Here is a 25,827-nt window from a genome sequence, read left to right on the forward strand (position 1 = left end):
AGGGGTGGTGGTGGCCTGCTTTCAAGGACAGCTGGATTCAGCAGCTCACGTGATGTCACCAAGGGCTGGGGTGGCGGACTCCAGTCAGTTCGCCTGGGACTTTCTCAGTTACAGCACCAAAATTTCCACCCTCGGAAGAAACTGGTCAGTCCCAGGCAACCCGGGACGGCTGGTCCCTCTAGCAGCAAGGGCCCGGTGTTTCTGTTTCTCCGGCCTGCCTTCCACGGGGTCAGTGTCGTGCTCACATCCCACGGGGTGGCCCCTCGAACATTGTGTGGTCCTCTCCCCCGCCAGGTGCCCAAGCCATTAACTTCGCCACTCCTTTTCACAAATTGCTACCCCGATTTTATTTTTAATCTTCCTATTTTTCATATGTTTAAGCTTTCTTGTCAAGCCTCCCACAAAACCTTTTTTGGGAAGCAGTCCATCTATAAATCCTAAATAAATAAACACATCACTCTCCTTTCCACAGCTGCCTTGGCGAGCGCAGCGTTCACGGTGGACCTGCCAGGCTTCCCAGGGGTGGGGACTGCCAGAGCAAAGTGGATTCTTGAGCCTGAATTATCAGGGTTGCTCACAGAGCGGTCAGTGAGCAGGACCACTGCCAAAACCCCTCTTCATGCTGTGCTTGGTAGGTGACCAGTGAGGTCACTTGTTTATGTTTTAACTCATCCACATACAGGTTTGGGCAAGAGGCTGCTTCCCTGGATTCTGGTTCAAGTTCTCAGACGGTGGGCTCCCACGTCAGTGATGTTCAAAACCGGAAGAGTGCCGGAAGTCAGAGCGGGATCTGAAGTGCGACAGACCTGGGTTCAAAGCCCTGCTCCCGGCTGTGTGACCATAGCAAGTGACTTGCTCTCTCTGGGCCCAAATCCTCTTCCCTGGGGCCATTTCCAAGCCTGCCAAACGCCTCTGTGTGAGTAGGGGTGAGGTGGCCTTCTCGGTGGACGTGGCCCTCCACATGTTCTTGGGGGCCCATCACAGCATCTCTCTTGAGGGGTGGACTGGGACAGTGGGTGGAGATGCCCGGACCAGCACCTGGCCACAGTGCACAGGTCAGCAGCTAGTGGAGAGATTTCCCCCTCCTGTCTTGGTCCTGCCCCAGCCCCTGCCCCTGCCCCAAGACTTTTAAGGGCTTGTGCAGCCCCCTCAAATGAACAGATTCAAAACAAGATATTCCAAACTGAACTGAATAACTCGCAGGACTGTGCAGAATGAAAAAGGTGGACATACCAGCCGTTGGCAAGGATGCTGGGCCAACGGGCCCCCCATGCTGCTGGTGAGGATTTAGTGTCCAGCCACCCTGGATGACAGTTTGGCAGAATCAACTCAAGCGAACGACTTGCAACTCCTTGACCCAGCCGTGCTGTCCCCTGGGAATAGATCTGACCGAGGTGTGGGCCAATGTTCACCAAAAGGCAGGGAGGAGAGGTCGTTCGTAGCAGCGGCTCCTCCTTCAACAGGAACTGTGAGCCACCAGATGGAAGGATGAGGAGGATTTGCTGCATCCACATAATGGAGTACGACACAGCGGTGGAAAGGAGCAGCTGACAGCCAGACACAAGGTGGGTGACGCTTACAAACCGAATGTTCAGGAAAAAAGGCCAGACCCCCGAAAACACGTATCATCCTGTTTTGTTTGCCTGACTTTCTCTGACAGGCAAAACTAATTTGGGGGGGGGGTAGGGGTGAGAATCAGGGCAATGGTTCCCCCTGGGAGGCGAGGCTGTCCCACAAAAGGCCCCTTAGAGCCATGATGCTATTTCTTGATTTCTTTTCAGCGCAGAGACTATCCCTCAGGGTTCACTTGGTGAATATTCATTCTCGCAAGCTTATGCCCTTTGGGGCACTGATGTCACACTTCAGTAGGAAGCGCAGAATAATGCAACGACATGCCCTTGACTGTGTTCCCCTTGTCCAGGGGGTGGTGGGGAGCTGGGCTGATGGGAACTCCCCTTGTCATCCTGTCTCAGCTGAAACGTCACCTTCTCAGAGGAGCCATCTCTGGAAACCTGTCCTAACGTGGCCAGAGTACCCCCCCCCCCCCGCATAATTGTCCCGTTGTCCACAGCCGCTGTGTCTTGTGAGCCTCTTTCCGTGGTTGGTGGGCTGTCACTTGGTTTGGGACATCGGTTGATGGTGTCTAACCTGTGTCTCTCTCCCTGCTGCGTGCTCGTTTTCCAGGACAACAGGTGTCGGGCGTGTGGAACGGACGAGTCAGACATTTATGAACAGACCAGAGGAGCGGAAATGCACACAGTGTTTTACGTCCGGTGAGAGAAGGTTGGGTTTCTACGTGATGTTTTACCTCTTCCCATGAGCTGCTGTTTATTTCCAAATCTAAGATTAGGAATAATCCGTGTTAACCACAGGCGCGTTCTGGTGATGAGCTGGACGTAGGCAGCCAGACGGAGGCTTCGGGTGACGCTGCAGGGGAGCCCCCCGCAGCCCATGGCAGGGACAGGAGCTCACAGCTGGGCGAAAGCTAGAAGACATGCCGTCCCAGGTGAGTCCACCGAGCATCCCCAGCGCCCAGAGGCCCACTCTGGCTGAGGACACTGGCCGAGGAACAGTGGCACCTGCTGTGCGCACGTGACTCCATGGGTGTCACGGACCCAGGGTGTGCCAGACTCTGCCACCCATGTCACGCCTGCACAATCAGGCCTCCGTTCCTGGGCTATTTATACCCCTGGAATGTCACCAGGCTGGCTGGGAAGCAAAGACCCTTGCGGTGCATCAAACCCACAACCGCCGTCCCCGTCTCAGCCCAGGACTTCCGAGAAGACCCGCTCAGCGTTATCGGCGGGCCCACTCCGAAGATAAGGAGCCCCCGCTTGGCCCCACTAATGGTATTATTTTAGGGACCACTCAAAGGGACAGGATGGGATGGGGCACAGGCGTCTGTCATCCTGTCCTTCATCAACAGGCTACACAGAGGAGAACAAAAGCCAGCGCTGGTTTGGAGAAACCATCCTCCCCCAAGGCCATTGGGGGAGAAATCTGCTCCGAGTGGTTATTTCCATCCCCCTGGCAGCCCCTCCGGACAACCCACCCGCCCACAGGCCACGGTGGGACGCAGGGCGGAGGGGCAAAGCTCTGGGCTAGACGGAAAGTGTAAGAGGGCTTCTGCTAAAACCTCCTAAAATAGAGAGATCCCGGATCTGGATTCGGTTAGAGGGTCAGAACTCGAATGTGTGAGTTAGAGGGTCAGAACTCGAATTGTTGGCTTTAACGATTGAAACCATTTTTAATCAGCATTTCTATGACTCACTTAAGTCGGAGATGCACCATCGAGGGTCAAGGACAAAGGTGCAGGCCTCAGCAAGTGCTGGTCCACGTAGCACCCCCCCCACCTCGGTCCCCACCGCTCCCGCCACCCCCACCCGACACACGCACAAACTGTCCTTGGGGGTTATGTCATCTCGCACTCGGAGGCTTGCTCACAGGCATTAAATAAGGCCGTGAATGTGGGGGAGCAGGTTCAGAGGCGTGGTTCCCAACTCCCCCGGCCACTCGCCGTCGCAGAGAGGACAGCCACCTGCCCGGGATGAACGTCAGCGAGAAGGTTCACCGCTCCGTTGGCGCGCCTGGGCACACCCGAGGAAACCCGAGGAAACTTCTCACTGATGATCCCAAAAAGTACCCACCCAGGGAAGCCAACTGTGAGACCCTGACCCGAGCCTGGATCTGAAAGGGAGGGATGCAGAGGGCCAGGCCTCCCCAAGTTCATGCAGCTACTGAGGGCAGACCCCGTCTGGTTCCAAGCCTGGCAATGACGGTAATGACATGTATTCCTCAAACAAGTCAAGGAAGCTCTGCTGTGTGCCAAGCCCTGGGCTGGGCACTGGGGACAGTACAGTGTCCGAAACAGACCAAAGTCCTGGCCACGAGTAGGGCTCATGCACAAGGTGACCTGGGGCAAAGAACTGATGAAGCTTAGGGAACAGCAGGCCCCTGTCTGGAGGAACAGCCTTCCTGGCACAGGCTGGAGCCAGTGCAAAGGTCCTGAGGCAGAGCACGCCTGGGGTGTTGAGCTCGGAGGGTGTGCCGCTGTAGCGGAGTACAGAACGGGGGAGGGGGTGGGGTGAGGCGCAGAGGGCTGAACAATGTCCCCTCAAAGCTGTCCACATCCTAATCTCTGGAATCCGCGGGTAGGGTACCTCCAAAGAGGTGGCCTGTGTTACTCTGTGCCAGCTGTTTTCACCTACCACGCTTCTGACTCCAAATGTGGTGGTGAAGTGGGGGAGTCCCCCACACCAGCCAATTCTTCAAATCCTTAGACACCCACTGAGTGTCCTGTGATTCCCTTCGTCCTGCACTAGTTACCGGGAGAGTGTGCAGACCCCCGGGTTGAGGGCTCCCCCGCAGGCCACCCCACGCCCCTACAGCACCTGTAGGCCCCAGGAGTCACCTATACTTCTGACCCACTGGCTGTGCGTCGGGGGTTTCCACGACCCCCCCTCGGTCTTGACAGTCGGCTAGAGCAGCTCACAGAACTCAGGAGTCACTTTACTACAGTTTACTACAAACTTCCAGTTTATTCTGAAGTCAGGAATTGCCAAATGGAAGAGATGCCCGGGGCAAAGGATCTTTGTGGGGAGAGAGGGACGTAGAGCTTCCAGGCCCTCTCCCTCGCCAGCGCACCCCCCTCCCCACACCTCCCATGTGACCTCCAGTGGGGAAGCCCCCCAGACCCCATTTTTCAGGGTTTTATTGGATGTCCCATTAAGTAGGCAGCGTTGGGTAAATCCTTGGCCGATGGTGACTCCCTTGATCTCCAGCCCCTCTCACCTCCCGGAGGTCAGGGGATTGGGCTGGAAGTTCCAACCCTCTAATCCCAGGGTCCCCCTCCCAACCCCCCCCACCCGGTTCAGGCAAGCATCACCTCATTAGCATAAACTCAGATGTGGCTGGAGGTAGCTAGTTCTGGGAATCAGAGAACATCTCGAAAACCCCTCTTTGCATCCCTCAGGGAATCCCAGGGTTTTAGAAGCCCTGTGCCAGGAACTGGGAACAAAGATCAGACGTTTGTTTGTTTGTTTGTTTGTTTATTATCATATCCCACCTTGCACTGGGGACCTTGCAGATGCGAAGGATGCTGAGATGGGGAGATTATCTTGGGTTAGGTGGGTGAGGCCAACATCATCACTAGGGTCCCTGTGAGGGAAGGAGGCGGATCGGAGAAAGATGTGAGGAGATGTGAAGATGCCACCCTGCTGCCCTGAGGCTGGGGAAGGGGCCACAGGCTGAGGGGTGACAGCAGGGAGCTCTAGGAGCTGGCAAAGGCGGGGGACCCTCCAGTCTCTGGGAGGAACCAGCCTTCTGTGGCCCGAGAAGACTCCTGAGCCCCAGAACCGTAAGGGGTAAGTTCGTGCTGCTGGAAGGCACTGGCTGGTGGTCATTTGGTACAGAGTCCCAGGAAACCGGGAGCGGGGCAGGTGCTGTGGGGCCTTTCGGGTTATTGGACTCACAGTGGAAGGTTCTGAGCAGAGGTCTTTTGTTTAACAGGATCACTCTGGCTGCGGCAGGAAGCCAGGCCCTGAGGTGAGTCCTCTGCTTACGTCCTGTCATTTCACGCCCTCAACGTCCCTAAGAGGTTATCATTACTATGCCCATTTGACAGAAGAGGAAGCCGGGGCTTTGGGGAGCTATGTGGTCACCACGTGGTCTTCGGGATGTGTCAGCTCGTAAGAGACTCAAATTCTCCCTTTACCAGGGCATTCAAGGTCCCACGGCCCCACCGGCTACAGGAGTTTCCTTCCGCCGTCCTCTGGAATAAATGCCAGCTGTCAACTGCCCCCTCACTGCCCCGGCAGGTGCTCACCGCCCTCCCAACGAGGCAGGCAGTGCCAGAGAGCGGACTCGGTCTCCAGTCCAGCAGGCTGGACATCACGGGGCTTCTCCAGAACCTCTCACCATCGGTGGCTCTCAGCCGGGAGCATCGGTGTTCCCAGGGGACGTTCGCCAATGTCAGGTGACATAAGCGGCTGTCACAACTCAGGGGATGCTATTGGCATTGAGAGGATGGGGGCCAGGGATGCCGCTGAGCATCCTACAGGGGCCAGGATGCCCCGCAGAGAGAATGACCCGCCCCAATGGTGGTGGTGCCGAGGCTGAGACGTCACCCGTCTGCCGGCCTCGTGTCTGTCCCTCGGGGTCTGTGGGGCACTACACGTGGTGATTCTGTACACTCTGCACACCCTTGTTGCACCCCCTTCCTGATGCCCCCCTCAACTGGTCCTGATTTGAGTGCCTTCTGTTCCCCTCGGGACCCCACACTGATCCCCACCCAACTCGTCCCATGCTCAGCCCCCTTCCCTCGGTTGTCTATTCGCCCTGCTGCTCTCTTGGCTCGTGGGGTATGGGTCTAAGAGCATGGGGCCCTCGTCTCCCCATTGCTCATGGGGTATCCTCGGTGCCCAGAACACTGGTCACGGCGTGTCGGTGCTCCAAATGTACTTGCTGAACAGCCAATGTGGCAAGGACCCAACTGGACCCCAGGCCTGACACCAAAGTCTTTTTTCCTCACCTGGCACAGGACAGCCGGGGTGGTGGTGGTGGTGGTGATGCTCGCTTAGGAGGCAGGAAGAATTTCAGGACAGTGACAAAGACACATTGAACCCGACAAGGGGCCATTCGGAGCACAGAGCCCTGCGTAGCTGCCTGGGGCACGTGGCCCGCGAGGCTGGCCCTGGCGGCAGGAGAGTTTGTACCGTCTCACAGTGCCCGCTGTGGTGACGAGGTCTGTGGCCACACCTCAGTACTCACAGCACGGCAGGCAGGGCCAGCTCTGGGCCTTGCACCCCGTGGAGTCGGGGGGCCGGAGCCCCTGCTCCCCGGGCCACCCCCTGAGCCTGCTCGCCGGCGGAGCAGGCACCGCTCTCCAAGGCCAGGTGCACTTTGCCTCCGTCCAAACAGCTGTCGCAGCTCCAAAGGCTTTGGAGAGTTCTGTGTTTTTCCTCTTCTATTTTTATTTTCTCAAATCTAAGACCAAGAGGGGCCAGTGCCAGAGTTCTGAGGCCGTCTGAGCCAGTGTGAAGTGATCCACAGGCGCAGGGAAACGCGTCTGGAAGAAGTCACTGTAAGTATCCTTGGAAGGGATGGACAGACTTCACCCTGAGGGTGAGGCCGAGTCCTGGTAAGGACTGGGTCCCCTGAGAGAGGGTCCGTCCCGCCGGCACATGCCCCTGGACTCAGGGCTGGGCAGGGCTGCCTCTGCAGGGCCCCATCTGGAAGCGCGGCTTTCATGGACCCCCCAGCCTGTAAACAGCGCCCCCTGGAGGTGTGCGGGGTCCGGTTCACTAACATCCAGCCACCGTGAATGGTCTCCACCTCCCGGGTCATAGAGAAAGTGGGAAGGGCAGTTGGCGTTCGCAGCTCTCAGCTTGCCCCGGCTTTCGATGAGCTCAAGTGCAAAGCTCCGTGTGCCTTGGGTGGGGTCCCCGGCCCGGAGGGAGCACTCCAGAGCTCCTACCAGGTCTTGCAAAGATCCAGTCAGGTCAGTCCATCATCCTCCCCAGGCACATATGAGAGTAGCTCAGGCGATGAGTGACTTTACAAAGAATTTGGGGATGACAGGTAATGATTCTGGGCACAACTCAAATGGTGCCACTCATTTGGTGGGGTAGGGGGCTTCTCAGGGGCAGGACCCTGCATTCAGCTCTAGTCATCGCTCTCTTCTGGGCCTGCTACTTGCCAGGGACCTTCTGTGTACGTGGTGCCTCTCACACCCTCTGTAACGCGCGGCTCCCCCAGATTTCTGCCCGACATATAATCATTGGCCCCAAAGATGAAGGGATTTTGCAGGTGCAATATGGGCCCCAAACCAACTGACTCTGAGTTAATCAAAGAGAGATTATTCTGGGTGGGTCTGGCCTAAGCAGGTGAAATCTTTAGCAGAACAAGGAACCTCCGGCTGGCTTTGAAGAACGAAGTGGCCACATTGTGAAAGGTCCACATGTAAAGGAGCTGAGAGTGGCCTCTAGGAGCTGAGAGTGACCTCAGCTGACAGCCAGCAAGGAAAGGTCGCGAGGGATTGAATTTAGCCAACAACCCGAATGAACTTGAAGAAGACTCAGGCTCCTGGTAAGAATGCAGCCACGACACGTTGACTGTAGCCTTGTGAGGTCCTGAGCAGAGGACCTGGCTACACCTTGCCTACACTTCTGACCCACAGAAGGTGTAAGATAATAAATGGGAGATGATTTAAGGCAACAAGTTTCAGTAATGGGTGTGTAGCGATAGAATTTGAATACAAACAGCTAACTACTTAGGATGTTCCAGCGTCCCTAAAATTCCGATGATGATAGAACCCTCACTGCTGATTTTTGACTATGTACATTGCCACCTAGAATAAAACACTAGAGTTTCCAGTCTCCCCTACAGCAGGGTGTGGCCATGTGACTGTAATTTTGTTAATTGGAAGTGAATGGGCATTTTGTGTCTACTTCTTTAGGATGGCTGCTTGAAGGGAGCAGTCAGCCTAGAATATGGATATGATGGCTGGTGCCCCAGCAGCCATGATGGACTACGAGGTGGATTGTTGAGGATGGAAGCCATGAATTAGGATGACAGAGCAGAAAGGCAGAGACTAGATCCCAAATGGTGGAGCTGCCATCCTGACCTAGGACGGCTGCCTTTCAGACTGCTTTTAAATGAGAGGGAAACATTTATCTTATTTAAGCCCCTGTTATTTGGGTTTCTCTGTTATATGCCACTGATGCTAATTCTAAATAATCTAGGTGGGCACCATACCATCTCGCAGCTGAGAAAACCGAGGTCACAGAGATGGCAGAGAGTTGCCCACAGCGAGGGACCCACGGCTAAGTAACCGATCGCAGGCCCCTCTGCCCAACACACGCTGTCTCTGGACTCTGTGGCGTGAGAATTCTCCTTCATTCCAAACAGGTATTTGTAAGAAAGCAGCAGAGGTCTTCCCCCGAGCTGGTGAGCTGGTGGTGAGTGCCCTCTCTGCAGCCTCCACCAATGAATTTGACGAGGTGTCACTTCTCACCCCAAACACCGGGTGAGGGGCACCAGTGCTCACCCCACCTTCAGCCTCTACAGATGAGGAGGCGGGAGAGGTTCAACTGGGGCCCCGGAGCCTTTGCACATGCTAATCCCTCAGGCAGAAATGCTCTTCCCTACAGTAACTCCATTGCCTTTCACAGGTCTGCTCTGTCCTTACTTCGGGGTCTCAGCTGCAAGGGCCCCAAGCTGTCCCTTGACAGCTCCATCTGAGGAGCGTGGCTGACAACCCTCACTTCCTCTCCCTGCCCACTGTTTCCTCCTGATACACATCATTACTTGCCGCCAAATCACCCGCTGTCAGTGCCAGCTTGTCCATCAGGCACCGTGGACACAGTGCCCGGGGCTCGTGGTACCATCAGGGGCCCACAAAATGGATTGATGTCTTCTAAAATCAGAAGGCAAGGGCATCTGGGTGGCTCACTAGTTAAGCTTCTGCCTCTGGCTCAGGTCATCATCCCCGGGTCCTGGGATCGAGTCCTACATTGGGCTCCCGGCTCAGCGGGGAGTCTGCTGCTCCCTCTCCCAGTACCCCTCCCTACTACTTATGCGTGTGCTCTCTCTCTAAGTAAATAAAATCTTAAAAAAATAAAATCAGAAGATAAGAAATGAATGTGATTCAGCCTGATCTCTGTCTTTTTTCCAACACCATCATAAAACAGAATTTGTATTATTTTGCGTGAAGGAAGGGGTCCGCACAGCCATGCTGTTTGTTTCCTGTGCTCCCCAGATGCAGGCTTCATCGAGCAGATGCCTTGCCTGGTCCTCATCTCCGGTGCCTGCAGCGGTGCTGGCATCCAGCAGATACCAGGAATTAGTGCATGAGCAGGTGAGTGAAGGAATGCTTCTGGCCAGAGGGCGGTCGGGCTTTCTCCAAGTGATCGCTGCTCCTGTAGAGGGCTCCATGGTTTGGCTGCCCTTGGCTGTGGTCACCCCTGTGAGTGGTCTCCCCGCCCCTCCAGGGCTGACCTGGCCTGGATCCCTGGGCCGCATGAACCCAACCAGAGGATGGTGGCTCCTGTAGCGTGTGGGCAATGGGTAGGAGTCGGGGGAGCCGGGGGTGGGCTACCAGGCCCTTTGGCCAGCCACGGCATAGGGCAGGAAGCTGCAACTCTCACACCACCAGCACGTCGGGCACGAGGCACATTGTGTGGACCATCTGAGGCTGGCTGGAAAGTTCTGTGAGGCCCCGAAACTTACTGGTGGGAGAGAAGGACAAGGCCTTGTGAAAAGGACGAGAGGCTTACAGTAATGGATCGAATGGTGGCCTCAAAATGATCTGTCCACATCCTCATCCCTAGTACTTGTGACCTTATTTGGAGAAAAGGTCTTTGCAGATGTAATTAAGGCTGTTGAGTTGAGAGCATCCTGCACTATCCAGGGAATCCTTAATCCAATGACAAGTGTCCCTCTAAGAGACAAACACAGGAAAGACACATAGGCAGATGCAGAGGCCACGTGAGGACAGAGCCAAGACTGGAGTGACAATTGCCACAAGCCAGGGAAGCCAGCAGCCCTAGAGGCTGGGACACACGTGGAAGGATGCTCCCCAAAGCCTCTGCACGGGGCACAGCTCTGCAGAAGCAGCTGGCCCGGCCACAGGCCCCACCCAGGGACAGAGCTCCACGTCGGGCAAGGGCGGACTTCGAGCAGCGTGGGAGTAGTGGGGAGTCCCCAGGCCTGCACTGTGGTCCAGGAAGTCGGCATGGGTCCAGGGCCTGACGTGTGGGATTGGGACATTAGGAGGGTGGGGGCTGAGGTCCAGGAACTCCCACTTTCACGGGAAGCCCCAGCAGATCTCAGCTCCAGTGAGCTCAGCGGAGCCCAGGCTTTGGGGTTCGGTTTCTAGATCCAGTCCTGATTAGCTGGGACTTTGAGTAAATGCCTTCACCTCTCTGCACCCACTCTGTATGGCCAGTGGAGACGTCAGGCCAAGCAACAGAAGCAAATGGTACCCGATGCTGGAGCTCAGAGAGCAGGTGATGAAAAACTGCTCCACGGTGGAAATGAGCAAGAGGTGGAAGGCAGGAAGGGAAACGTGAAGGCAAAAGATGAGGCTACGTGTGGTGCTGCAGCCACAAACACACGTGCCTACCGGGGCCCGGACAGGTGCCAGACGGGGAGGTGAGGCAGGGGTGAAGAACGCTTGTCCTCTCTGCTTCCTCCTGCAGGTGAGGCCCTCCCGACCTAGCTTGTACCTTCCCGCTCTTCATAGACACACGGGACAAATACATAGCGGGCTGCGATGATTGTAACAGCAACGGACATTCACCCCTTCGTGAGAGGCAGCTGGGAGTAGTGGGGAGTGTGGCAACAACCACTCTTCGGCCCTAACCGAGAGTTCCATGCAGGAAGGGGGCCCAGGGTAGCCAGATCTGCCCATTTCTCAAGAGAAGCCAGGATGGGGCTTTTTTTCATCCCCTACTTCTAGTTCTCAAAAACACGTTGGCCATGAATTCACTCTTTGAAGACATATAAACACCATGCGGGGGTGGGGGCTGGAGTGGATAAGACACGTCTGCAGGCCGCATCTGGGCCCCCCTCTTCCGCCCCCGGTTTGTGGCTCTGGTCTTTGGCCTGGAAACAGAACAAAAGCTAATTTGCGCATCAGGACAGTGACAAGAGGGTTTGGAAATCACAGGCGCTGGAACTGGTTAGGAGCAGCTGCTTCACTGGGGGCAACGGGGAAGAGCGAACAGTCTGGCCCTGGAACAGCTGCGGTTCTAACATCCATCAGGTGACCTCAGGGTGCGCTTCAAAGCGAGCAGGAACCTGAGCTGTCGCTGCGAGCTGCACCACCGAATGCTGCTCTGTGCACAGTTAGGTGGTGGGCCCCTCCCTGCCTCCTCCAGAGCCCCAGGGCCCCTCCACAGCCTGAGCCGGGAGCCAACAGCAGCCCCCAAACCACTGAAATAATTCGCACTGGACAATGTTGGCTTTGGGGCCTGGGCTGCTTTAGTTTTGGGTGTACACTTCCCCCACCCCGCCTTTCTTTTTTTCTTTCTTTCTTGTGCCTCTATTTTATTGGGATGACTAAATCTTTAAACTATGTTAGCAGTAAACACAGCTAATTTACCCCCTGCCTCTTTGAAACAGCTGTTGACAGCTGCACTGTAATTCAATCAAGGATCTTTGTAGCAGAGCCTACCAAATTCCCATTTGTTGTTGGGTTCCATCTCTCCTGCCTGGAGCCCCACACAGCTGCACCAAATATTGATGAGCGCCCCTTTCTCCCCAGGGCCTGTATGATAAACAGCGTGTTAATGGTGGGGGCCCAAGCAGAGAGTTCTTAGCAAACCAAGAGAACTCTAATGTCCAGGAGTTGAGAGAAAAAACGACACACACAGACATACACAGCCCCAAGAATCAGAACCAAATGTCTCCTTTTTATTGAAAAGTCAAAACCCTTTTTATTTGTCTATTTATACAGAAAATTTGCTGAAGACTGCTCTATGCAACAGCTGAAGGTACATTGGTCTGACCATTAATAAATAGTCTTAAATAAGAAAACAAACAGGCTGGGGGTAAGCGAACTCATCATCCTGAACAAGGGACCGAAGGAGGGTGTAAAATGAGCTTCTGATGGACATAAATAATTTCTTTGTTTTGTAACAATTATTTACATGTTTCAATGTACAAAGGATGCTAGCCAGGAGCCAGGTGGGGTGTAAGTGGTGAGAGAATCTACAACAAGGGTGAACCACACGAAAATCCCCAGATCTGCCAACAGATAAAACAAAGTTCAGCAAAAACAGTGACTGTTCCCCATTTACCAGGCAGAGTAGAGGCTGCAGCCTAAGCTACTGAAGAAGAAAAATAAAAGAAAATTAAAATGGGGCCCCAGTGTTTCTAGGAACCAACTCAATCAAAGTGAAGAAATGATTCCCCTTGGCCTGGGTTCCAGGGGCACAGGCCTCATCTGGATAACCCTGCTCTTTGTTCCCAGACAGCTCAGAGTTCTGCAAGGTCTGTGTTGCAGCTAGAGGCGGGGTGCACGGCATTTAGGGACCCGCTGGCCAAGGGAGGCTCATGCCAAGAGCCACATCAGAGATGGCACCTTTGAATCAGAATGCTCAGGACATCACTCTCAAAGCAGCTTCTAGATCCCTCCATATGAGATTCATATCCAGCATACCCTGCACCTAGCAGATCTCCAACCATGCTATCTGCTCCTTACGTCAAGGAGCTGATTGTTTGCAGAGCCCTCAGTAGGGGTCTGCAAATGAACATAGGTGGCCACAGGGGCCCTGGTTGGAACCCAGAGTTCAGAATGCTGCTGCCCATCAATAACCAACAGGGGAAAAGACCTGGAGGAGGGACAGTACCCCTGCCCACCCCACCCTTATCTAGAGTGAGGTTTTGTTGGCACTTCTTTAAATAGGGCTGTGTTAGCTACAGTTCAGGGTCACGTTGTGGGTTCTCTCCTGATTGCTATCCCTTCCACTCTGTCATTCCACATTGATTTTTCTACCATGAGGAGGGCTGGAAAACCAATTCCAAATGTCTGCCGGTGCTTCACACGCCTATTTTAATTTCTGCCACCACACACCCAGCAAGGATGGAACGTATTTTTCCTTCAAAGTCAACACAACCCCTCCTGCGAGCAAAAATTTGCCCTCTCTCTTCCCGGTCAAATCTTGGATTTGGGCAAGTCTATGTAAACAGCAGGCCTCTGCAAGCCTCAGAATGAAACCAGAATGGAACGGAGAGGGGGGCCTCCCCTTCCTCCACCGGCCACGGCTTCTGTTTATGAAATCAGAATAAACCAAGAAATGGGGATAAATTGTTTAGGAAAATATATCTGTAACATCCTAACCATTTTCATTCATTCGTTTTATTGTGACATTTATTACAGGAACTTCCGTGTCAATTTTCCTTGTGCACAGACACAAATGTGCCCACCCCTCGCCGTGCCCCCTTCCTCCCGCTGCTGGGTGGCCTGGCTGAAGGGTGCTCCTAATTACCCCTGGGAACGAGTCAGTGCACGGCTGAGACTTCACAACCAATGATCGTGGCCGGGCAATTTTTCTTTATATATTTTTTTTTCCTTTAGGTTTTGCCTGCAGCAGCATGTAGGATCTTGTCCACAGGAGGCCGATGAAAACCTGATCAAAAGGCATTTGCCTCTCAAATTCCTTAATCCTCCTACACCATTAAGATTGGGGACGGGGGCGGGGCAGGTCTCCAAAAGGTGGTCACTGTGCTGGGTGGTGGGGGTTCCCAAGGATCCGGGAACAACGCGGCCTCCCTGAGGGCCTGACCTCCAGGAGGTGCTAGTGGCAGCCACAGGCTCGGACGACCATGTTTCTGTATTTCTTCAGGATGACGTTGGAGCTGTCGTCGAAGTAGAGGACAGAGATGGCGTTGAGCTGAGTGGGGGCACAGCATGGCTTGGGCACCGTTTCGGGGTTGATGAAGTGGACCTGGAACACACACCGAATGGTGGCAGTGGTGAGAAGCGCTGGGTCACTGCTCCCAGCCTCATTTCTGTAAGGAACGGGAGCTGCTTGGGCAAAACAGTGGCATGTGACACACACACACCCCCACCTCCCCAGCAGTGACTGCAGGTGACACTTGCAGTTCTAGCCAGTGACACATGACCTCTGCTGCTATTGCACAGACCAGGGCACCAGAGCACACAGGTCTGGGCAGCACACAGCTGGGAAGCTAGGAGCCAGGTGGTTCTCTGCTGCGGGGCTGTCCTGTGCACTGCAGAGTGTTTCACAGCGTCTCTGGGCTCTACCCCCAAGCAGCCAGAGGCACTCCACCCCCAACCGTGCCCACCAAAAATGTCTCCAGACATCGTCAAAGGTCTCCTGGGAGGCGGAACTGCCCCGAGTGGGGAAGCCCTGGCTTAGACAGAGTGGGCCTGCAGGCCGCATCCTGCCCCCCTGCCGGTTTGTCAATAAAGTTTTATTAGCATCCAGTCACGCTCATTCGCTCTGTAGTATCTGGGGCTGCTTCTGCACGCCAATGGCAGAGTTCAGCTGCCACAGAGGCTTTGTGACTCACAAAGCTAAAAATATTTACCATCTGGACTTTTTCAGAACAAAGTGGCCGACCTCTGGGCTAGACCTGTCCCGTCCAAGAAAAATACAATGCAAATCACACGTGTAATTTAAAATGTTCTAGCAGCCACATTTGAAAAGATGGAAAAGAAATTGGTAAAATTAAATAAGATATTTCATTTAACCCAATATTTAAAAAAAAAAAAAAGACTATTGTTTCAACACACACTTGCCACAAGTATCTTTTTTTTTTTTTTTTAATTTAAAAAATTTTTTTGGTATTAAGTCTTTAAAACCTAGCATGTATTTTAGACTGAGAAAGCATCTTGATTCCGACTGGCCGTATTTCGGGTGTTCAAGAGCCACGTGCAAAAGCGGTCACTGTATTACTATATTGGATAGTGCAGATCCAAATTATACTAGACTCTTCTAGCAGTAAAACCAGGAGGACAAAGTTGGGCAAACACTGGGTGGGACGTCAACAAGAAGGAAGAAGGTCTAGAAGGGAGGAATGAAGAAACACGCCAGCTAGCCGCTCGGGTTACTGCTCCTTCTCGCTCATAGGATTCTCTGCACCTTACAGGGGACGAGAGCTGGGGGCAAACAAACTCAAAAGCCTGAAGGGGGGGATCCCTGGGTGGCGCAGCGGTTTGGCGCCTGCCTTTGGCCCAGGGCGCGATCCTGGAGACCCGGGACCGAATCCCACGTCGGGCTCCCGGTGCATGGAGCCTGCTTCTCTCTCTGCCTGTGTCTCTGCCTCTCTCTCTCTCTCTGTGACTGTAATAAATAAATAAAAAATTAAAAAAAAAAAAAAAAAGCCTGAAGGGGCCGCGTAAGCACCCCTGGGTGCGCAAGGCAGGTGAGGAATAAAACAAGAGGGAATAGTGGGGGTTGGGGCGACCCGGAGGGCAGCTGCTGCCGCTGACCGCGGCCAAGCAAAGGCAGTGCGGTTGGCTGTGCCGAGTGGCCAGGACAGGCCAGAGACCTAGTTCTGCTGAATTTTTATGTGAAACTTCCAGGTTTCCGACGCACAACGTGTGCCAACTGAAAGCACTCTGTGGCAGCCTCTAGCCTGTGACCTCTGAGATAAGCCAGCACATGTTTTAGCTTTTTATTACGGACTGTTTCAGACCTTACAAATCTATACCGCCTCCTCCACCCTTGAATAATTTGAAAGCAAATCCCAGACATCAGCTCATTTCCTCTGTTTTTCACCAGGACTCCCAGCAGGCAAGGATTCCCACCCCCATCAGCTTTTTTGTTGTTGTTGTTTCAGAGGTAGAATTTTGTGATTCATCAGGTGCAAACAACACCCAGTGCTCATCACATCACCTGCCCTCCTTAATGCCCGTCCCCCAGTTACCCCAGCCGCCCACCACCCTCCCCTCCAGCGGCCCTCAGTTTGTTTCCTAGAGCTCGGCATCTCTTATGGTTTGTCTCCCTCTCAATTTTTACCTTATTTTATTTTTTCTTCCCTTCCCCCTTTTTAAACATGACCACAGAACTTCTTTTTCAGAATAATCAGAACTCCCGTTCTGATCCCAGGGCTCTCTTGTGACACGCAGACTAAGTAGGTGATCAGGGGACAGCCAGGCTCCCGCTACATGGGCCATGAAGCAGGGGTCGGAGGGTAGAGGTGTGCCCTGGTAGCCTGGGAGACCCCCCTGGCACCCCCCAGGGGCCACCAAGGCAGGGCCTGAGGGGGCATGCGGGCACAGGGGAACAGGCCTGGCCCAAGGAACAGGTTGGGGGCATTATTCATTTCAATCCTGAGCAGGGCTTCAGAATTTACCTTCCTTTCCAAGGAAGGGCCTTGGAAAAGCATGGCTAAAAAAGAAGCCTTCCCTCGGAAGGGCAGAGCATGGTCCAAATGAAAGGAACAGGGGAGCTTTTTCTCCAAGACATAACACGTGGGTCAGTACCAACTCTACCACTAAACCTTTAAAAGAAGCCAAAAAAGTTTCAGAACAAACAGAACTGTAGGACTGAGGGGATGGCCCTGGGTAATGAGCTCTCTGTCACCAGGAGCATTCAAGCCAGGGAAAGGCCTCAATAATGTTCCTGGCAGGGAGCTAGATAATCAAGATCCCTGAGCCTCAGATTCTAAGGAGAAGAGCCAAGTCCCTAATTTTTATTACAACTGATATTTTCGGTAGAGTAGTAAAAACCACTTCTACCAAGGGTCGCCAGGGCTGTGCATCCTGTTAAAAGCCTATCTTCTTATCACACTGAACCCTCCAGTGACCCCATGGAAGTTCGACCTGAAACAGCCCCCGCCCTGCCCCACCTCGCTGTCCTGCTTACTCCTCTCCCGCATCCTCTGTTCACCTGATTGCTTCTCTCCCTGGAAACTGAGGCCCTGAAGGCAGGGACCAGGTCTGTGCTGTTCCCTGCAATGCCCTCAGCTCCCAGGGCAGGTTTACCTGCAGAAGATGCTCAGCAGACACCCTTGGGTGGCTGACCCCCCAAAGTTTAAGGCTAGGAGGCAAAGACATGAGTTTGGGGAGTGGACAGGCTCTCAGGCTGGTCTGAACCCAGGGACGCCCCGACTCTCGGGGATGCGGGGGCACCTATGGGGGCGGAGCAGATGTGTGGTCAACTAAGAACAGCCGCCCAGAGAGGCAGGGCCAGGACTGACCTCACCATTAGCCACAGTGACCATTATCCAAGACACCTTTGGGAGCCCCTGAAACTGTGCTTATTTCTTCCAGAATGGGGAGAAATACATGAACTTGAGGGTCGGGGATGATACATATCTTTATGCCAATGCTGTTGTAAAATAACATCTTTAATCTCTCTTTTTTTTTTTTAACGGAGGAAGGGGCCTATGACAGGAGGAGTGCCCAGGGCCCGCGGAAAGTCAGGGCCCCAGCCTGGAGGAGCAGCTGGGCAGGGCCACCAGACCCTGCCGTCACCCCACCGAGCGGAGCATGCCCAGACGGCACGCAGGCCCCACTCACCAGCGTCTGCACGATGGCGTGGTTGGTGGCGTTCATGTAGGAGTTCAGGGGGAAGGCACACTCCCCCTCACAGTAGTAAGCGGCATAGCCTTCGGGAGCGATGATCCAGTCCTGCAGGGGACAGAGCGTGAGCCCCACAAGGGCCTACCCTTCGTGCCCAAGCCCCCACCTACCCTGCGGCCCAGACTCGTGCTCCCAGAGGACAGAGGACAAAGACCCGGCCCACACCATCCCGGCAAGGGTGGGGAGTGTCCTGCAGAAGCATGAGAAATGGAGGACCCCCTTCCATGGTCCCCCACAGAATGCAAAATGAAGGAAAGACCACCCTGGGGCTGGGCTGGGCTGGGCTAGGCCCAGAAGAGACACCTGCAGGGCCTTATGGGGAGGCGGCACAGACCAGTGTGACCAGGGTGGCTTCGACTCCAGCGCTACTAGGTGGTTACGCGTTGGCAGTTTGCTTCAAACAAAAGCTCCACCCCTCAGTTCACGGACGTGGGAGAAAGACTAATAACCCACAACATCGAGAATTAAGCGCCCATGTAGACGAGCCAGCTCAGCGCTGGTGCACGTGTGCGGCTCGGTGGAGGATGCACACGGCCACGTCTGCCGTCAGGGCTGGGTTAGCACCGGAATACTGCTCTAGCACTCTGTCCACCCCTCCCTGACTCAAGTCCATGGACTCTTCCCGCAGAGGAGCTGGAGTCTGGGGCTCAGTTCCAGCACCAGGATGCAAGCACGGGAGCCGTGAGTGTGAGGTCAGCACAGCGGGAGGGCTCCACGCTGCCCGAGCGCAAGTGCTCTGATAGTGCGCTTGGGCATGATCCCCAGGGAAGCATCTGGACTCCCTCGCTGAACCACAAGCTCAATGAGGAGTGAACAACAAGACCAGTGGCCTTGGTGATCTCAACACCCCATTAGGACTATTTGAGCTCCACGAGGGCAGGCACACGGTAATGCTCCCTGTGGCACCTCCAGCGCCTGGAACAGCAGCCGGAATGTCAGATAATCCTAAATAGTCATTAGACTGTATGACCCTCATGCCTGTCCCAGGATTCACTCTTGCCCTTCGCCCCATTCCATCCAAATGGTTCTGGAAGGAGCAGTCATGGTCCTATGATATGATCCCATCCCCAAAACAGCTGACTGGTTCAGGATCAAGCCCCTGACCCCAGGTAGGCCAATCAGTCCCTGCCCTGGGATCTGAATCATGGAAGGGAAGGAGGGACAGACAGGGTGGAGGGTGGGAGCCGGCCCTGCAGCAGCTGAGTTCTAGGGCATGGGCCCCACCTGAGAGAAGTAGCCAGCCGCAGGGTGGAGATGGAAGTTCACATGTAGCATGGGGCTTAGGGTTCAAAGTGTTTGGGCTCCTGGTTCTAGCATGAGTCTCCACCACATTTCTGCTCCTGGGTGTCATGAGGCATCCCTGCATCCTTAACCTCAATTCTCTACCCTAGTTAGGACACCTGACACTGGAGTCCGAACTGAAGTAGATGAGAAACGTGACTCAGTGCACACATGGGACCCAGCCCCACTGCCTTGGGCGGGGGGCACGAGGAAGCCCACACCAGAGCCCCCACCATCGGGGCAGATCCGGCCACCCGTCCTTACCTGCCAGCCCAGATCGCGGAAGCTGACGTACAGTTCGTGCTTCTTGCAGGCCTGCCTCTGGTCGCTGCTGCTGTTTTCTGCATTGGTGGGAGACAGAGGCACGGGGGAGAGAAAACACACACACATATTAAGGTTCCCTCCATCTAAGGCAGTGGTGTGAGCACGGTTGAACTCAGCTAGAATGTGACCTTCCTGACATGAAAGCCATTCCAGTTCCTATAGCCTTGAAACTCATTTCCATCCTTAGCAAATGGCCTCTGCACCAACGTCCCCATCCCTCTTGCGCCATGTTAGCTCCTAGTATGCTCTGGATCCTTCTGTGGACATTGGCTTTTTTTGTACATGTGCGTTGTTTGGAGGCTGACCTCTGCCTGGGTTCCACATAGGAACCAAACTATAGCCACGTGCCACCATGCTGGCTGCAGAAGCCTGCTCAGAGGGGTCTGCCCTCAGCTGCTGAGGCCAGCCCACCTCACGATGCTCACCCCTCTTTCAAAGGGCAAAAGGGGCACAGCCAGGGCCTGGGACAAAGACCCCACTGCCAGGAAGAAATGCAGAAACTCACATCCCATTGACCTCCCAGAGAAACACACTACTTAGGTTTTTCTGAGGAGTGAAAACTATGACTGGGGTTTTCCAGAAGTATGTAAGGTTCGCAGGCATCTGCGTTAGGGCTTGAGCACTTGTAAACATGTAGAAAGCTCTGCCCTTCGTCTCTCTGTCACTCTCACACAGACACACACAGAGACAGACAGACGCACACACACACATACTCTGGTGCTCCTGCACCGTCTTCTACCCTGTAGCTATGGGGTTATGGGGATGGTTTTTTTTTCCTTACTCATGACTTGTCTTTCCTCCACCTAAAACTTTCTAGGGGCTTTCTATCATGCTTAGAGCAATGTCCCAACTCCTGCCCTTGGCCTGTAAGCCCCTATGTGGCCACAGCCTTCTTTCTGTGCTGTGAATGTACTGTCAAGTCTGTTCCTATCAGGGCTTTTGCACTTGCTGTTTCATCTACCTGAAATGCTCCTTCTCGTAATCTTTGTATGTCTGGCTCTACTGGATATTCAAGCCTCACCTCAAATGTTGCCTCTTCTAAAAGGTTTTGGGAGGTTACCATTGGATCCCCAAGGCCCAGTGTCCACCAGTATTTGTGTAGTTAACACACAAATACAGGAGACGTCAATGCCTCAGCTTCTGTGCCCTGCTGTGATCCCTCCAGGCTCAAGCATCCCAGAAGGTAATGAACACCAGTGGGTGAGGAACACAAGGACAACTCTTTGCAGGATGAAGAGGAAAGCCAAGGAAATGAACCAGGGTTGCTTGCCTACCTGACTTGCACTTGGGAGGCATCCAGATGCACCCAGATCCCCCTGCCTGGTCAGCTCTCTCAGATGGCCAGGTGAGTGGCCCTCCTTGGGCCTGGGGGGTCATGGCAACCCCAGCCATTGTCAGTGACTAGTTCAGAACCCAGGTCTGAGCTCACCAGCCCATATGTTATCCTTAGAGCGAGGATTGGTTCAGATAAGAACAACAACAACAAAAAGAACAAATGACACAATCCAAGCCAACAGGACATGGGTGAAAGCATGCTGGGGGCTTCCGGAATAAGTTTCTTTATTCCTAAGAAAGGCTCATGGGAAAAGATGCTCATCTCTTTCCCCTATTGCCTGGGAATAGAAAAGCAGTAGAGCCTGATGACTACCTACAGCCATAGCCTGAACGTGGTGAGCAAGGACAGAAAGCCTTCACTGTTGAAAGCTTTCACTGTTGTTGACTTTCTGGATCAACCTACCCTCATGTCCACCCAACCCCGTCACTGTGAGCCAATGGCTTTTCTAGTGGTTGGAGCCACCTGACTGGTATTTCTAAGACTTGTAGCCAAACCACGCAGTGGGTCCTACTTGGAAAGGTGCCTCCCAGTGTGGGGCTGATAGTCAGCTGGAGCCCAGCTGTAGACTCCAGAGCACACCAGCTCCCAGGTGGGGTCTGGCCAGGTAAGGGGGTGCTGCTCCAGCTCTGGAGTCAGACCCTGGTTCTCCTAGACCTTGAGATGCTCATCTGCAGAGTGAGGAGGAAGTGCCTCCAGGGACAGCCGTGCACATTCCCATCAGTTTAGCACACCTCTTAGCTCATAGCAACAAGCTGCTGATTATTATCCTTCCAGCCCACCTGCCAGGGAAAGTTAAAACTATACACAAACTTCATTCCTACACACACTCTTTAACCATTTGGAGTAAATGACTGTTTTTTCCAAACCCAATGTTTGGAAGAAGTGAAACACCCATCATCCATTTGCTGCTTTCCCCTGAGTCATAAGACTTCTATCTGTGTGGCTTCTAGGTTAATGAGAAACAGTAAGATTAAAAACGGTATTACTGAATTCCTTTCCCCAGACCTCAACTTCCCCATCCATGAAATGGGTGTGAGAGTGGTGGTGTGGTGACCATACACAAGTCAGGAAGCTTCCTCTGAGGCCTGCTGGACATTATGCTGTCCTAGAAGCCCTGGAGGTACAGCCCCCAGGCTACCCCAAGGCTAGGTACAAATCAGAAATGGGAAGAGTGGGAAGGAGAAACAGAAAGAAGAACGGGGTGGAGGAGAAGAAGACAGGGAAGGAGGGCAGCAGAGGGCACAGCGATCAGAGATGTGTAGGCCCAAGATGAGCACCTGTTTGCAGCTCAAACAGGGGGTTCAATGCAGCTTCCACCTCTATCAGCCTCTGTGAATATCCCCGATTTTATACATAGTTTTACATCTATTGTGCAGGAAAGCAATTTTTAAAGATTTGCAACCAATGAGAAAAATGAGAAAAATGGATTATGACAGAATTGTGTGTGTCTTTATAGGAGGGATCCTGGCCCTTGGGGACACTCAGAACTCCTGAGGTGACCTCAGTGAGGGCGGGGTGGGCACAGTCTCATCCCCTGGGGGCCTGGTGCACCATCCATCCATGCATCCACGCATCCACGCATCCATCCATCCATCCATCCAAGCATCCATGCATCCATGCATCCATGCATCCATCCTGGCATCCATCCATGCATCCATCCGTCATGCATTCATACAAACTGTTACTGAGTGTCTATTGGTTTGCAGACACTGTTGTAGGTATTAGAGATGCAGGTATGAACAGAGGCAGTCAGTAAGTCAGTGAGTAAATGTAAACTCTTTCCCGTGGAGATGGAGAGCAATAAGGTAGGAGAGGAGGCCGTGGGATGGAGGATGCCAACAGAAGGCTCTTCTGAGAAAGTGATGTTTGTGTAAGAACCAAAAGGAAATAAGAGCTAGCCAGAGAGTCATCCAAAGGAGGAACATTCCAGGATGAAGACATAGAAGTAGGGAGAGAAGGGTGCCCTTCATGACTGAGAAGACCAGCAAGAACCCAGACAGCAGTGGCTGCTAACAGAGGGACAGAGAGTCAGGCACTAGAGCCTTCCAGGAATGAGAAGGCATGAGCGGGGCTCAGCAGTGGGCAGAGTGGAGGGGGCAGGAAGTCAACCTTGCTGGGGGCTGCGGGGGGATTGGGAGGACAAAGCAGCAATGGGGAATCTGGGGTCCCCCTTCCCTACCTCTGGGCCTGGCAGCCCAAGGGCTGAGAAAGGGAACCAGCTACAGAGGTAGCTGGGCCTCCAGAGGGCCAGGTGGTCATTGATATGTGAAGGTCAAGGGAGCCATCAGAGAAGAGCCCAAGCAATCTACCGGACCGTTTGCAATACTGTCCGTAACGCACCGAGTGGAAGTCCAAAGATGGTCCCTGTTGCTGAGGCAAGGCCCACGGCCACAGGTAGCAATGTCAATGTGCAGGCCTCCTTCTCCCCTTCACTGCAGGGAGGTGGAAGGTAGAGGGGAGGGACGAGGAGCACCCCTCGGCCCAGTGATGTGTGGAGCAGCCTCAACAAGACAGGATCGAGCACATTAGTTTGGGACAGGGACGTGGCAAAGAAGCTTCGCATCAAGTGCCAACATCGCTGGCTGCTTAAGGTCCTGAGTAAAAAAAGGATCCGAAGCTGTGGAGGCTCAGTGAGAAGAAGATGCCACCATTGATTAGTGATGTCTACCATGAGCAGAGGGAGGGCAAGTATCGGCCTGAGTGCCACGTTTCCCAACCCCATCTTGAAGCAAAGCAATGATAATTGGCTTAATGTTGAAACCCAAGTCTGTGAGCAGCTTGCGAGGCCGGCTGGGGGTGTAAGTGGGGGCTGGACACAGGCCCTGCCACCAGAGACCCAGACCTGTGCACAGCACCTCTGGGCCTCCTTAGATCACGGGGCTGCTCCGGGAGAAAGGGGTCAGAAGTCCTGTTTCATGGTGGCCTCGTATTAGCAGAAAGACCACAACAAGGAAGAAGAGATGCTCGAGAAGCAGACAGCTCCCCTGTCGCTCTGGCCTGGCCCCCGAAACCCACCCAGCCGCTCCATCTGCCTCCACCAGCCCCTGCCTGAGCAGCTCACAAGTTACAACCCCCACAGATCACCTGGGGAAGACACCTAATTACCAGGGGGTTGGGTGCAAATGTGGGTGAGGAGAAGTAAGTGGGACCCGGTCTTTCAACCCCAAGCCACACTACCTAGGAGGAGCTGAAAGCTCTGGGCCTGCAGGGAAGAGAGTTTTGCAGCAGACGGCAGGCCAGAGCGTGTGTCCCTCCAGCACATAAAGGGCTGCCACATGAAAGAGGATTCAGCTCGTGTGGCCCTGCAGCAGGATCCCCAGCCATCTTCACATGAGGTAAAGCCCTTCGGGAGGGTGTGTATGTGTGTGTACATGCACGTTCAGATATTCTGCTTTACCAAGCCTGGGGTGCGGCTCAGGCCTTGGTATTTTTTAAAATTAAATTTCCAGGAACGGTTTAGATAAACTGCATAAAGGGCTGGGAAGTAGAAAGTCCCAGGAGGGGAGGCAGATTCCAGACAAGCCATAACGGCTGCCACATGAGGTAGTGAGAGCCTCATCCTGGGGGTTATGTAAATGGAGCGTTTGGCGAGGATGCAGCAGGGGGAAATCGGGTGTGGACTTCTAAGATTTTGAGGCCTGGTCCCTCTTCCTTCACTCCTGAGGTATACCTGATAGACCTCCAAGACCCTGGAGTCTGCTGGCATGGAATCTTCCAGCATTTTCTGCCTGGCTGATAAGGAAAGCCATTTAACAAGTCTCCCTCCTCTGACCCTTCCTCAGGACCCCACCCTGCTCCCCACCATTCTCAGGGCAGCCCCACGATCATCCGATCACCCCTGCCCCCGCACCATAGCTTAGAACTGCAAAGGCTTCCAAATTTGTTTTGGTTGAAGTTCAAACTCAAGGCACGACTCTCCGAGGACTCCTGATCTTGCTCACCTTGCCGGCCCCACCCTCCCCTTGTCCCAGACACCATGGCCTCTCTCTCCCCTCGAAGGAGCCCTGCTGCCTCCTGCCCTAGTCTTCTGTGCCTGTGGGTCTCACTCCCTGGACCCAGCCGGGCCTCAGGGGCATCTGCTGGTCCCAGAGCTCTTGGCGGGGCATCTCCCCTGTGATGTGTCACGTGTCACTTCCTAGTCACCATCCCCTGACTCTCAGGCCTGTTAGTAAGTGTGTCTGTGAGTGGCAGCCACCCCCACCCGGCCTAGGCCTCGAGGGCGGACCATGGCTGGGCTCTCTCCATCGGATCCCAGCCCCTAGAGTCAGCCCAGAAAGGGTTTCCAATGCAAGTTAAGGGATTCAGTTGGATTTTTATTAGGGAGCATTTCAGACCCTTTCAAAAAGCCTAAAAAAAGAATGGGTCCACTTGCCAGTACAGGATCCCACCAAAACCCCTGCACATGAGCTTCAGGGCCACAGAAATCCATCCAGGGGCCCCTGGGGCCAGGGAACCCTGCTCTGAAATCTTCACTAACCACAGCAAGCATTCCTTTCTTCTCCTTCCAAAAAAAAAAAAAAAAAAGAACAAAAATGTAAAAACTGGCTACACGAAGCCAAGGACGCTGGTTAGAAGGTTCATCTGGGGGTGGGGGCTGCTCAGCCACCTGGACACCAGGTTTCTAACCACCGCCGTGCACCTGCCCGTGAGCCTCTCCGGGCCAACCCCGGGCCTAGGAGCCGGCAGGGCCGAAGAGCTGAGCCAGCGGGCTCCTTCCTGCTGCAGACCCTCCCCGACCTCGCCGCCCACCCAGGGCCCAGAGACGGCGCGTGGGCAGGCCGAGTAAAGCCCTCGGCAAACGTGTGGACGGGCTTCCTAGGGCTGCTTC

The 25,827-nt window shown here is 54.2% G+C and overlaps 1 protein-coding gene and 1 long non-coding RNA gene across 5 annotated transcripts in view; one reads left to right on the top strand and one right to left on the bottom strand.

Moving 5' to 3' along the window:
• Positions 1–688: 688 nt before the first annotated feature.
• On the top strand, positions 689–12,400 carry LOC111092062. 4 transcript variants are annotated; one of them, XR_005378033.1, is made up of 9 exons: positions 689–1,565; positions 2,185–2,273; positions 2,373–2,506; positions 5,509–5,544; positions 5,717–7,081; positions 7,900–8,085; positions 8,742–8,907; positions 9,758–9,856; positions 11,199–12,400. It is a non-coding gene; the product is annotated as an uncharacterized LOC111092062 (long non-coding RNA). The 4 variants fall into 4 exon arrangements; XR_005378031.1 differs by lacking the exons at positions 9,758–9,856; positions 11,199–12,400 and adding an exon at positions 9,171–9,579 and having other exon boundaries at positions 689–916; positions 1,464–1,565; XR_005378032.1 differs by lacking the exons at positions 9,758–9,856; positions 11,199–12,400 and adding an exon at positions 9,171–9,579 and having other exon boundaries at positions 7,897–8,085.
• Positions 12,401–14,300: 1,900 nt separating this feature from the next.
• The window catches only part of BMP7 (bone morphogenetic protein 7), an 89,854-nt gene continuing 78,327 nt past the window's right edge, over positions 14,301–25,827 (bottom strand). Inside the window, exons 8-10 of the mRNA NM_001197052.1 lie at positions 19,604–19,680; positions 17,996–18,106; positions 14,301–14,450 (exon numbers count right to left, since the gene is read on the bottom strand). Of these exons, the coding sequence (NP_001183981.1) occupies positions 14,301–14,450; positions 17,996–18,106; positions 19,604–19,680 (338 nt within the window). The remainder of the gene's footprint in view (positions 14,451–17,995; positions 18,107–19,603; positions 19,681–25,827) is intronic.

Source organism: Canis lupus, chromosome 24 (genome assembly GCF_011100685.1).
Source record: "Canis lupus familiaris isolate Mischka breed German Shepherd chromosome 24, alternate assembly UU_Cfam_GSD_1.0, whole genome shotgun sequence".
Lineage (NCBI taxonomy): Eukaryota > Metazoa > Chordata > Mammalia > Carnivora > Canidae > Canis > Canis lupus.